The sequence below is a fragment of the Medicago sativa genome, chromosome 3 (genome assembly GCF_051527215.1).
Source record: "Medicago sativa cultivar Bolivia chromosome 3, Bolivia_mono, whole genome shotgun sequence".
Taxonomy (NCBI): domain Eukaryota; kingdom Viridiplantae; phylum Streptophyta; class Magnoliopsida; order Fabales; family Fabaceae; genus Medicago; species Medicago sativa.
Window position 1 is genome coordinate 26085345 of NC_140751.1, and position 13164 is coordinate 26098508.

At 33.5% G+C, this 13164-nt stretch overlaps 2 protein-coding genes and 1 pseudogene across 2 annotated transcripts; 1 reads left to right on the forward strand and 2 right to left on the reverse strand.

Annotated features, from left to right (window-relative positions):
* Positions 1-1207: 1207 nt before the first annotated feature.
* On the reverse strand, positions 1208-5885 carry LOC146936726 (F-box/kelch-repeat protein At3g23880-like). Its single transcript, XM_085757737.1, has 2 exons — positions 4667-5885; positions 1208-1465 (listed from the first exon to the last, which is right to left on the reverse strand). The coding sequence occupies exon 1, from the start codon at positions 5820-5822 to the stop codon at positions 4701-4703; it is 1122 nt and encodes a 373-aa protein (XP_085613863.1). The 5' UTR covers positions 5823-5885; the 3' UTR covers positions 1208-1465; positions 4667-4700.
* Positions 5886-7083: 1198 nt separating this feature from the next.
* The window catches only part of LOC146936727 (elongation factor G-2, mitochondrial-like), a 31433-nt pseudogene continuing 25352 nt past the window's right edge, over positions 7084-13164 (forward strand).
* On the reverse strand, positions 9820-12328 carry LOC146936728 (F-box/kelch-repeat protein At3g23880-like). The gene is made up of 2 exons (XM_085757365.1): positions 11170-12328; positions 9820-9990 (listed from the first exon to the last, which is right to left on the reverse strand). Exon 1 carries the CDS (start codon positions 12326-12328, stop codon positions 11204-11206), a length of 1125 nt encoding a protein of 374 aa, XP_085613491.1. The 3' UTR covers positions 9820-9990; positions 11170-11203.

A 13164-nucleotide genomic window follows, 5' to 3' on the forward strand; every position in this document is an offset into this window, starting at 1 on the left:
TGGCACCCCGATGAACTCCCATCCTACACCGCCAATCTCAAATTTTATAAAAAAAAAGGGGGGAAAAAATACATGAGGGGGGATTAGGCCAACACCCTCTAAAAAAACGAAAAGGAAAAGAAACAGACAAAGAAAAACACAACAAAAAATTCAGCCGCCTACGGATAACGAAGCCGAGGTAAACCACAACGATCCTCAAAGAAATCCTGCTGAAACTCTGATGGCAAAGCTGGCAACCACACTTCCCCAACAACAGAATGACCCAAGTTAGCTAACCTGTCAGCACACCTGTTGCCTTCACAGTAGATGTGAGAACAAATAACCTGAATAGTAAGCACGCAAGCATTGTGCCAGCGGTTAGATTATTTAACTAACGCAAAAGCCTAACTTGGATTGGGAACACTCTGCTCAACATCATTTGTCAAGCACCATTGTTGATTCTCCTGAATACTAGTCACTGATGACGGTTGCATTGCAATCTTGTGATATCTTTTGTTAAATTTTTATATTTTGTAAACATGTTCATTCTCAACGAAAACTACAAATGAATTTTCTGAGGTGTTTTCAATTGCAATTGCTATTTGATAATGAGTTCGCTAAGTTATTTTTGTTATTTAATTTCTACATATACACCTTAAAACTTTCAAACTAGAAAAAATGATGCCGTTAAGAGAAATTTGAGAAGTTGGAAGTAATGTTAGAAGTTGTCATTAACAGAATTTGAGAAATTTGAAAAGAATGTTTACAACTGATATATATACTAATATCTAAGTTGCTTTGTTAGTTTAATTCTTTGAGGATTTGCACAGACCTTCCTTATTATACATCTCTGTAATGTAATGTTTTGCACCTTCTTTTTGTTTTGATGTAAGCACTTTTGTTGTTAAGTGTTCTGGCCCTCTCAGATTCTTCGCTTGATAAAAAAAACAATTATATTCTAAACCAGCCTACAAGATATCTAGCTATTTAACTTAAAGTATTTAATCATATTTGACAATTTATTTTCTCTTTTTCCAACACTTTCAGCTCATTGTTATTATTTATTGACCGGTAGTCAAAATACGTGGTCATTTTTTTGCATATATTTTTGCTGTTATTTTTTGCGTAAGTTAAACAAAACAATACTTTTGGTTGGAGCATCCAAGTTGAATTATCTTCTTAGCTGAATTTTGTACTTTGGTTTCTTCAATTTGAATATATAAATGAATGCATACAATACATTGATAATGAGTATCAGCACTTAAATTTGATATGTTAGCTATATTCTTCAAACCTCTGCCACAGGTAGAACAAATATTAATTAGACAACCGATCAATGTTCCATAAAGTCAAACAACATACAATATTAAAGCCATAGACAACTTTATGTAATTCATTTATTACATAAAAAGAAAAAACAACTCTAGACTAGCACAAATCTCTTAGGAAGTTCCACAACCCTTGTTCACCATCATCTTCAGGAAATCTGCAGACCACACAACATGTTAAGAATATTGTTAGTTAGTAGTTAGTTAATATTACTTTATTAGTTAGAGCAATAGTTAAGATAAAATATGTCTTATACAGAGACCATGAACACTCATATACACACTACTAAAACAATATCCACGCTCTTAAATTAGAGGAACTAGAGAGAAAACAAGTAAATTAACGGGAAAATAAAATACTCGAATAGCAAAAGCACGACAAAAAAATAGGTCCACAAGTGTGCAAAGAAAAGACCATATGAATGAGGTCCCATCACAAGCAAGAACAAAACGGCAAACTGAATCACAAACGACGATTTGCGAAGAGAATGGGACGTGCTTGCTACTGGAAATGTGAATGCAAACTGAATCGCAGACCTTCTATATATGTTAATAACAGAGTCTTCAACCTCAACTGCATATTCCGGAAAATAGCAGCGTGTTCAAAATATTTACACCTACATGCTATAGCGTCGCTACCTAACAACACTTTGCACTAAATAGTGTATCGCCAAAGAATCACAATTTCACAACACTAAATAAATAACTAACTAACATTAGAAGATTGGGCAAAAGCACTAGTTCATAACGTTGAAGTCTCTCTCATATTTCACTATATAGTTTACCATTTAACGACGCTGCCACATTTGAAAACATAACCATATCAGTTAGGATAACAAATTTATGCGGATAACGTGTCAAGACTATAACATGGACATCTACTGCACTCTTGGTTCACTACATTAGTTCCTAGCTCGGCTCAAGCCTCAACTACTCAAATTCGCCTAAACCCATTGTTCCAAGACACAATTTAATTGTAAAAATTTGAAAATGAAAAATTATGCAGCGAAACAGAAATTTTGCTCTCTTGCACTCAACCATTGTAGTTCTAGCTCTAATTCCTTTGACCTCTAAATATAGTATTAGAGTCTATCGATTGGTACCCTCCATTTATGTAGACTTACCAAGCCCTATGGTTTCGGGTGTGAGGGGTTGTATTGGAAAAAATCCAAGTTCAACATAGAATAAATATATAAAGTCAAAAACAAGTTTCTAAAGTGTGAACATCCCCACCGTACAAGCCGGTTTTAGAATGACGAGTTATATTCAGTTCAGTTCATAATACATATGCAAGATTTTAAGAAAACATTCAAAAATTTGTGTAGAACTAAGGAGAAATTATGAAATCTAAACCATTTCCATCGGTCCAAACCATTTCAAAGTAGTGTCGTTTTAGACTCTAAACTAATTGTGGAAACATGGTTCTAAATCGTATTTTTTGTCTTGGATATTAATGAAAGCCGCAGGCAAATGTGGATGCAGTTGTGGTTGTGATCTCGTTGCAAAGACCTCTAAAACTTTTATATTTCAGTGACGGACCTCATTATGTGTCAATCAAACCTCAATTGAACATGTCTAATTATCAAGCTTGGGAACGTGCTATGCATAGAGGTCTTGGTGGCAAGAACAAGTTTCAGGTTGTAGATGGAACAATTGTTTCCTCCTACACATGATGATTTAAGTTTCTCTGCATGGGAGAGATGCAATCTCATCCATTCTTGGATCATGAATTCCGTTTCTGATTCTATTGCACAGAGTATTGTCTACATTGAATCTTATAGGTAAGTTACTGATATGTAAAATGTATCAGTTATTGAAACTTAAGACATTATTATTGCACATTCTTTGATTATATTTCTCTCTAATTGTTCCGTATAGTTCATTAAGTTGAGCTTCATGTAAAATGGAACAAGGTGAGGGGCGTGGAACTTGCATTGTATTGCTAGTGGAGTGGAACAAGTAACAATTCTCAAGACCTTTGAGAAAATAATTTTCCATGAAGAGGTCATTCAATTTAGCAGTAGCAAGCGGTTTTCATGTGTCAGTAGCATATGGATTGAAGCGAAGTTTGGTTTCTAGAGGAGTTTGGAGTAGAGTCAAATAAGAGCATACTTTATCGAAGCTTTTACAATATATCAAGCATTCTTTGTCAAAGCAGACACTCTTTCAATATACATACACTTATATTTAGTTATGTCAGTGAAGCACCAATTTGAGTCTAATAATTAGAAAAGTTTGAAGCCTTGAAATTCTGAACAAAGTATTACCATTTGTCTACAATTTACTGATTTATATCACAAAACAAAACATTTCTAATTCAAATAGCGAACATTTGTATATTCAAAATGCATCATATTGGTTATATAAGCATTAAATATAAAATCTTTTGTAATTGAACACCTTCTTTTTATTTATGTCAACAAGATGCTAGTCTTTAAATCATTAAAATCATATTAGAATATTTTCATATTAGAAATGAACCTGAAGTTGAGAGATTTGAATTTCCTTCGAAACACTAAGACATGTCTGAGGAATTATCACATACTTTGCATAGAGACAATTATGCATTAGCATCAAATCAAACGGTGGAAACATGTTGGGTTCTAACAACATGTTCAAAGACAGAAGAAAAGGTTTTCATAAGGAAAAAAAGAGCAAATTTGTAGCAGCATACGAAACATTTTCAAAGACAGAAGAAAAGGTTTTCATGAGGAAAAAGAGCACATTGACATGGTTCTAAGGTTCTATTGTAAGAGTCATAAATATCATATGTCTGTTTACTTATATATTTAATAAAAATAATAAAATGAAACACCACTTCATTATAAGAAGACATATAAACCTCATCCAACTAGTTCATGATCGTAAACTTCTTGTCACAAATAATGAACAAATTTGCTGTAACAACTAATAACACACATAACCTTATTCACACCTAAAATATATTGTAACTCCCACCCTGTACTTCCTTTAATCCATTAAAAATAGCTTCAATCTCATTGTTAATATTAACATTACATATGTGGTAAAAACGGATATTCAATATTCTTTAAAAAATGACATCACAATAGTATTATATAATATTCCTTATGCAAGATTTGTAACAAACAATAAGAAATTCGTGCAACACTAAGAAGAAATTGTAACATCTACACCATAACACATATCTTAGAAAATGAAAAGACAAAATATTTAAAACAATTCATGATTGTGAACTATTTCAAAACAACTCAAATTAACCAAACTATTGAAAATAAGAAGCAATGTTGAACCTATAGATTTCATCAACCATTGATTAACAATGATTCAAAATTCACCAAGAATCAAAGCAGACATAAATTAAATAACAAACAACTAACCATATGTATGTTGAAGTCGAATCCATGCTTTAAGTTAAGGTGATATGAGACTCTCAATGTAGACTATTGGGTCCTTCTGAGCATAGTTGTTTTGAAACTCAAGAATATTAAAAGTAACAGTTTTGGAATCGTAAACAGCCAACTTCCTATCGTAACATTCAATATCATTAAATTCCATCAGCAGTCGGTCATCCTCAGTAAAATATAGTCCAAGACTCCACCACCAGCAGCTGTCTTCGAAACCGTGAAGATCTTGCATGTTAGGAACATGGAACAATTTAGTCCAAGACTCTTCATTTCCGTACTTATTCATAATCCAAACATTCAAAAACATATCACTAGTTTCAAAGACACACAAGCAATCCCTCAGCACATCCAATCTCCATGAATATGACTCATTATTAGAATCAGGTAGGAAAAGTTGTCGATATGACTCATCCTCTAAAGCAAGAGAAAGAATGAAGTGCAAAGAATCACCTTCTGCATACCAATTAACAGCACCACCCACAAATACTCCTCGTCTATATATGCGATAATCATGTGGGATGTCCTCTATTCTTGTCCAATAATCAGTCCCCAAAGTATAAACAAAAACATCATTTTTGGAAGAAATATCAATGACCTTATACTTATCAATGAAATGATCATACCCGAAGCTTATGAAAAGAGTATCATGTTTGCGTCGAATTTCCAAAGAAGGCAATAACTTAAATTTTCTAATGGAAGGGTTCCACAAAGCATAAGAACTGGGCTTGAGAAAACAACAAAAAATGCCATCGCAAGAGCACAATACCTCCACGTATTTAGATCCATTTGTGAGAGTATTAGGAGGGTAAAGTTGTCTCTGTGTAACAATGGTAGAAGTAGAAAAAACTGAGAGGATTGGAGAATCATGTAGAACTAACTCAGCCAAGTTGTTCCTAGAGGCTACCATGAGGTGGTCGCGCTTTGTTGACAATTGAAGGTGATTCTTTGCAAATTTTGGATCAGAAATAAGAGAATCAAAGAATTTACATACGCATCGAAGTTGAAGGAGAAACGTCACAGGTAGCCTACATAGAATTTCAGCAATGAGATCGAAAGGAAGAGTTGGAAGCTCCAGCGTGAGTGACTGAGACGAAACGACTTTGTTTCGTTTGTTGTTTCCGTGCGCCATTACCCAGGAATGGTTTGTGCAAAACAAATGCTAACTGTGTGAATTCCAGAATTTGGATTTTCGTTCTAAAACAGGGTTCTGTTTAGGACAAAAATGAAAATGAATATCAAAACATATGATTCAAATTGCATATTTACTTGTTAAGGAAAAGGTAAACTCACCAGTGGCCAACGATAAGGAAAAATGGAACTGATCGTTCTTCCTTTCCACAACGGATTCTTAGCACAATTGTGGCGTGAATTACTTTTTGAGGGAAAGAGCGTATCCTGAATAGTAATAGGCGGAAACCCTTTTAGGATAATATCGAACGTGACTAGGGCCCGTTTGGATAAACAGCTTGTATAGATGCTTATAGCATTAGGGCTTATAATATTAGAACTTACATCATAAGTTCTTATACTTGGATAAGTTATTTATGTTTGGATATGTACACTAAAAAGTACTTACATAAATTGAAGTGTTTGGATGTGACATTACATAAGCAATTATCAATTATCAAGATTTTATTATTTTTTTATAAAATTAAAGATTTAAAAAACAATAGTATAATATATTAATTATAATTATATATATAGTATAATCAATATTGGTCCTTAAAAAAATATCAATATTATATAAGACAAAATTAACATTAGAGATGTAAATAAGCTTACCATATATATAGATATCAGTGTACAGTTTGTTACCAAAAAAAGACAAGTTAAGTTTGTTTTTTTTTATTCAGTTTCATTTTGTTACGTAAAAAAAAATAATAAAAATCTTCCTTCAAAAAATAAAAAATAAAAATCTTAGTTACGTATGTTACTTTAGTAAGATAAGTGTATAGCAATTTTGTTACTCATGCACCGCCAAAGATAACTAACATTATAATTAAAATATATGTTTTGAAAAAGTGGATCCAGAGAGAATTGAATGAGGTTACTTAAATTCATAAGCTCCTAGTTAAACCGGAGGGTAAGCTGAAAATTTAGGCTTATTAAAATATGGCATAAGCAGCTTATGAAACTATGATAAGCTATTTTTATTTATTTATCCAAACACCTTTAAAAAGACTTATGGCAGTAGATAAGCCCACATAAGCTCAAAATAAGTCAATCCAAACAGGGCCTAGTTGTAAATGTTCTCATTTTAATTTGAATAAATTTTAACCATCTATTTGGTGTGTTTCTCGCGGTTCAACAATGATACATTTAATTTGACCTTCACCTGAAAAACCTTTCACTCGTTGAAGCAATCGAAAACCCTCCTACACCAAACCACCATGGTACGCTTCTCCTCCGCGCAGCGCTTTGTTTACGCACTCTGGTCCTCCTCCGCCACCACGGTGGGATCTCTGATCGGTGGCAGTTTCTACCCTCGACACTTTTCAGCAGGGAACGTGGCTCGTGCAGCAGCAGCGACAATTGACAAAGAGCCTTGGTGGAAGGAGTCGATGTAAAAGGTTCGCAACGTCGGGATCTCGGCTCAAATCGATTCTGGGAAGACAACGTTGACGGAGCGGATACTGTTCTACACTGGTCAGATCCGCCAGATCCACGAGGTTCGCGGAAAAGATGGCGTTGGTGCCAAGATGGATGGGATGGATTTGGAGAAAATCAAGGGAATCACCATTCAGTCTGCTGCCACTCATTGCAATTGGAAAGGCTCTAATATCAACCTAATTGACACACCTGGTCACGTTGATTTCACCATTGAGGTTGAGAGGGCTTTGTGAGTTCTTGATGGCGCCATTCTTGTTCTTTGTAGTGTTAGTGGTGTTCAAAGTCAGTCCATCACAGTCGATCGCCAAATGAGAAGATACGAGGTTCCAAGAATTATATTTATCAACAAGCTTGATCTAGATGGAGCAGATCCATGGAAAGTTTTAAACCAGGCCAGATCTAAGCTTCGCCATCATACTGCTGCAGTTCAACTTCCAATAGGTCTTGAAAAAGCTTTCGAGGGACTTATTGATCTTGTGAAGTTAAAGGCCTATTATATTCATGGTGAATATGGAGATGTATTGGAAAAAATCGATTGGTACCCTCCATTTATGTAGACTTACCAAGCCCTATGGTTTCGGGTGTGAGGGGTTGTATTGGAAAAAATCCAAGTTCAACATAGAATAAATATATAAAGTCAAATATAAGTTTCTAAAGTGTGAACATCCCCACCGTACAAGCCGGTTTTAGAATGACAAGTCATATTCAGTTCAGTTCATAATACATATGCAAGATTTTAAGCAAACATTAAAAAATTTGTGTAGAACTAAGGAGAAATTATGAAATCTAAACCATTTCCATCGGTCCAAACCATTTCAAAGTAGTGTCGTTTTAGACTCTAAACTAATTGTGGAAACATGGTTCTAAATCGTATTTTTTGTCTTGGATATTAATGAAAGCCGCAGGCAAATGTGGATGCAGTTGTGGTTGTGATCTCGTTGCAAAGACCTCTAAAACTTTTATATTTCAGTGACGGACCTCATTATGTGTCAATCAAACCTCAATTGAACATGTCTAATTATCGAGCTTGGGAACGTGCTATGCATAGAGGTCTTGGTGGCAAGAACAAGTTTCTGGTTGTAGATGGAACAATTGTTTCCTCCTACACATGATGATTTGAGTTTCTCTGCATGGGAGAGATGCAATCTCATCCATTCTTGGATCATGAATTCCGTTTCTGATTCTATTGCACAGAGTATTGTCTACATTGAATCTTATAGGTAAGTTACTGATATGTAAAATGTATCAGTTATTGAAACTTAAGACATTATTATTGCACATTCTTTGATTATATTTCTCTCTAATTGTTCCGTATAGTTCATTAAGAATTGAGCTTCATGTGAAATGGAACAAGGTGAGGGGCGTGGAACTTGCATTGTATTGCTAGTGGAGTGGAACAAGTAACAATTCTCAAGACCTTTGAGACAATAATTTTCCATGAAGAGGTCATTCAATTTAGCAGTAGCAAGAGGTTTTCATGTGTCAGTAGCATATGGATTGAAGCGAAGTTTGGTTTCTAAAGGAGTTTGGAATAGAGTCAAATAAGAGCATACTTTATCGAAGCTTTTACAATATATCAAGCATTCATTGTCAAAGAAGACAATCTTTCAATATACATACACTTATATTTAGTTATGTCAGTGAAGCACCATTTTGAGTCTAATAATTAGAAAATTTTGAAGCCTTGAAATTCTGAACAAAGTATTACCATTTGTCTACAATTTACTGATTTATATCACAAAACAAAACATTTCTAATTCAAATAGCGAACATTTGTATATTCAAAATGCATCATATTGGTTATATAAGCATTAAATATAAAATCTTTTGTAATTGCACTTGCACATGAGCATAGTTGCATATACCTTTAATCTAATTGAACACCTCCTTTTTATTTATGTCAACAAAATGCTAGTCTTTAAATCATTAAAGTCATATTAGAATATTTTCATATTAGAAATGAACCTGAAGTTGAGAGATTTGAATTTCCTTCGAAACACTAAGACATGTCTGAGGAATTATCACATACTTTGCATAGAGACAATTATGCATTAGCATCAAATCAAAGGGTGGAAACATGTTGGGTTCTAACAAAGAAGCTAGAGGCAGACACCTCTAATATCTTCAGCAGAAACAAATCAACCAGCCTAATACAATCGATAACATCCATAGCAAGCAAAGCAGGGCCAATCATGGACATACGAAAGTTCACAAAAGAAATGTAAATCTGTATAAAATTGGAGAGCATCCACAATATCATTTTCAGCATTGCTCCGAATCTAGAAATAAATAAAAGGTTAAAATAGTTCGTTAGCAACTCATGTTTCCATGAACTCGGAAATTAGAATCTAAACTTTTCAACTAAACTTTTTATATTCAATCATAACCTCAATTTATCAGTTTATAATCTCCGAAGAATAAGGATATCAAAAGAAGTGGATGCCATTGATATTCAATTTCCATCTGTCATTCTCAAGAAATAAGGTATGTTGAAAGATACAAAAAACAGTAGCAGTTGTGATAAAAAAAAATTAAACTAAAATAGTCTTAGTAGCTCATCAGAATACAAATTATTGTTTGAAGTAAAATGAAATAAAATACAATCTCAATACTACTTTGTTTCCAGGTTCAATAGGACTCGTATAACTTATAAGCTGCTTTGTTTCCTTGCATTAAACACCTGTTCTCTGCAACAAGTAGTGCAATATAACAAACAATGAGAGAAAATCATTATCATATATACAAAAAACAACTATTTAAAAAATTCAATCGACAACATTACTAAGTTTATTTCAACTTTTAAGAACTGCGTTGAAAAGTTTATCCAATGTCAATGTTCCAGAAACCTTGTTGAAGAAGCAAAGTTTAATATAGAATTCAATACTTGCTAGTGTATCTCGCAATAGTCTTAGGAAAGTCAGTAATAAATAATAAAATTGATCTCAACATATGCGTGAGTAGTAAATAATAGATACAAATTCACTGACTAAGTTACTACATAAACCGGAAGCTCAAATTCAGAGTAATTAACTAGAAAGGCTTCACTTTTGAGTAAAAACAGAGACCTTTTGTATCACCACAGAAGTGCTCTAGAAAGACAATTATTTAAGTGGTATTTAGATTTCGAAACCTGTTCAAAGAAAGTGGTACTAAAATGTCGAAACATGTTCAAAGACAAAAGAAAAGATTTTCATATGGAAAAAAAGAGCACATTTGTAGCAGCATACGAAACATGTTCAAAGACAGAAGAAAAGGTTTTCATAAGGAAAAAAGAGTACATTGACATGGTTATAAGGTTCTATTGTAAGAGTCATAGATATCATATGTCTGTTTACTTATATATTTAATTAAAATAATAAAATGAAACACCACTTCATTATAAGAAGACATATAAACCTCATCCAACTAGTTCATGATCGTAAACTTTTTGTCACAAATAATGAACAAATTTGCTGTAACAACTAATAACACACATAACCTTATTCACACCTAAAATATATTGTAACTCCCACCCTGTACTTCCTTTAATCCATTAAAAATAGCTTCAATCTCATTGCTAATATTAACATTACATATATGGTAAAAACGGATATTCAATATTCTTTAAAAAATGACATCGCAATAGTATTCTATAACATATCCAGTTTTGTTTATAATGAAATGACAAACTATTTGAAACAATTCATGATTGTGAACTATTTAAAATGTAGTGCAAGATATGTGAGAATCAAAACAACTCAAATTAACCAAACTATTGAAAATAAGAAGCAATGTTGAACCTATAGATTCCATCAACCATTGATTAACAATGATCCAAAATTCACCAAGAATCAAAGCAGACATAAATTAAATAACAAACAACTAACCATATGTATGTTGAAGTCGAATCCATGCTTTAAGTTAAGGTGATATGAGACTCTCAATGTAAACTATTGGGTCCTTCTGAGCATAGTTGTTTTGAAACTCAAGAATATTAAAAGTAACAGTTTTGGAATCGTAAACAGCCAACTTCCAATCGTAACATTCAATATCATTAAATTCCATCAGCAGTCGGTCATCCTCAGTAAAATATAGTCCAAGACTCCACCACCAGCAGTTGTCTTCGAAACCGTGAAGATCTTGCATGTTAGGGACATGGAACAATTTAGTCCAAGACTCTTCATTTCCGTACTTATTCATAATCCAAACATTCAAAAACATATCACTAGTTTCAAAGACACACAAGCAATCCCTCAGCACATCCAATCTCCATGAATATGACTCATTATCAGAATCAGGTAGGAAAAGTTGTCGATATGACTCATCCTCTAAAGCAAGAGAAAGAATGAAGTGCAAAGAATCACCTTCTGCATACCAGTTAACAGCACCACCCACAAATACTCCTCGTCTATATATGCGGTAATCATGTGGGATGTCCTCTATTCTTGTCCAATAGTCAGTCCCCAAAGTATAAACGAAAACATCATTTTTGGAAGAAAAATCAATGACCTTATACTTATCAATGAAATGATCATACCCGAAGCTTATGAAAAGAGTATCATGTTTGCGTCGAATTTCCAAAGAAGGCAATAACTTAAATTTTCTAATGGAAGGGTTCCACAAAGCATAAGAACTAGGCTTGAGAAAACAACAAAAAATGCCATCGCAAGAGCACAATACGTCCACGTATTTAGATCCATTTGTGAGAGTATTAGGAGGGTAAAGTTGTGTCTGTGTAACAATGGTAGAAGTAGAAAAAACTGAGAGCATTGGAGAATCATGTAGAACTAACTCATCCAAGTTGTTCCTAGAGGCTACCATGAGGTGGTGGCGCTTTGTTGACAATTGAAGGTGCTTCTTTGCAAATTTTGGATCAGAAATAAGAGAATCGAAGAACTTACATACGCATCGAAGTTGAAGGAGAAACTTCACAGGTAGCCTACATAGAATTTCAGCAATGAGATCGAAAGGAAGAGTTGGAAGCTCTGGCGTGAGTGACTGAGACGAAACGACTTTGTTTCGTTTGTTGTTGTTTCCGTGCACCATTACCCAAGAATGGTTTGTGCAAAACAAATGCTAACGGTGTGAATTCCAGAATTTAGATTTTCGTTCCAAAACAGGGTTCTGTTTAGAACAAAAATGAAAATGAATATCAAAACATATAATTCAAATTGCATATTTACTATAACCATAAACATATTTACCATAGCCATAAACACAATATATCCACAATTCTAACAGAAGTTTTTTTTTTTTCTTTTTTTTCCTTTGATAAGCAAAAAAATATATACTTTGGTAAATATAACTTTAACTTTATCCTAGGACAGTTGATCATTAAATTGTATCAGTAAAGACACATTCTAGGAAGGAGTGAACAAAAACTATTGGCTGCTCAATCAATCAACACAAACAATATATGAAGATAAGGAAAAGGTAAACTCTCCAGTGGCCAACGAGAAGGAAAAATGGAACTGATCGTTCTTCCTTTCCACAACGGATTCTTAGCACAATTGTGGCGTGAATTGAGGGAAACAACGTGTTCATTACTTTTTGAGGGAAAGAGCGTATCCCGAATAGTAATAGGCGGAAACCCTTTTACGATAATATTGAACGTGACTAGCAGTGATGGATCCACAAATCTCAACATGTGGGGTCAAAGTCATTTATAATAAATAAATATATTTTTGTTGAAAATTTTATTATAAATTATATTTAGGCAAAACATGTATGAATACATATATAATCGTTTAAATGATGACACAACTATAATTATGCCCAAAAAATTTACAGTATTATTTCTTCAAAATTGAAGACAACTTAACATTTAAAAAATATAGCTTCTCTCCATGTGTCTTTATACACTTTCAAATATATCATTCTCT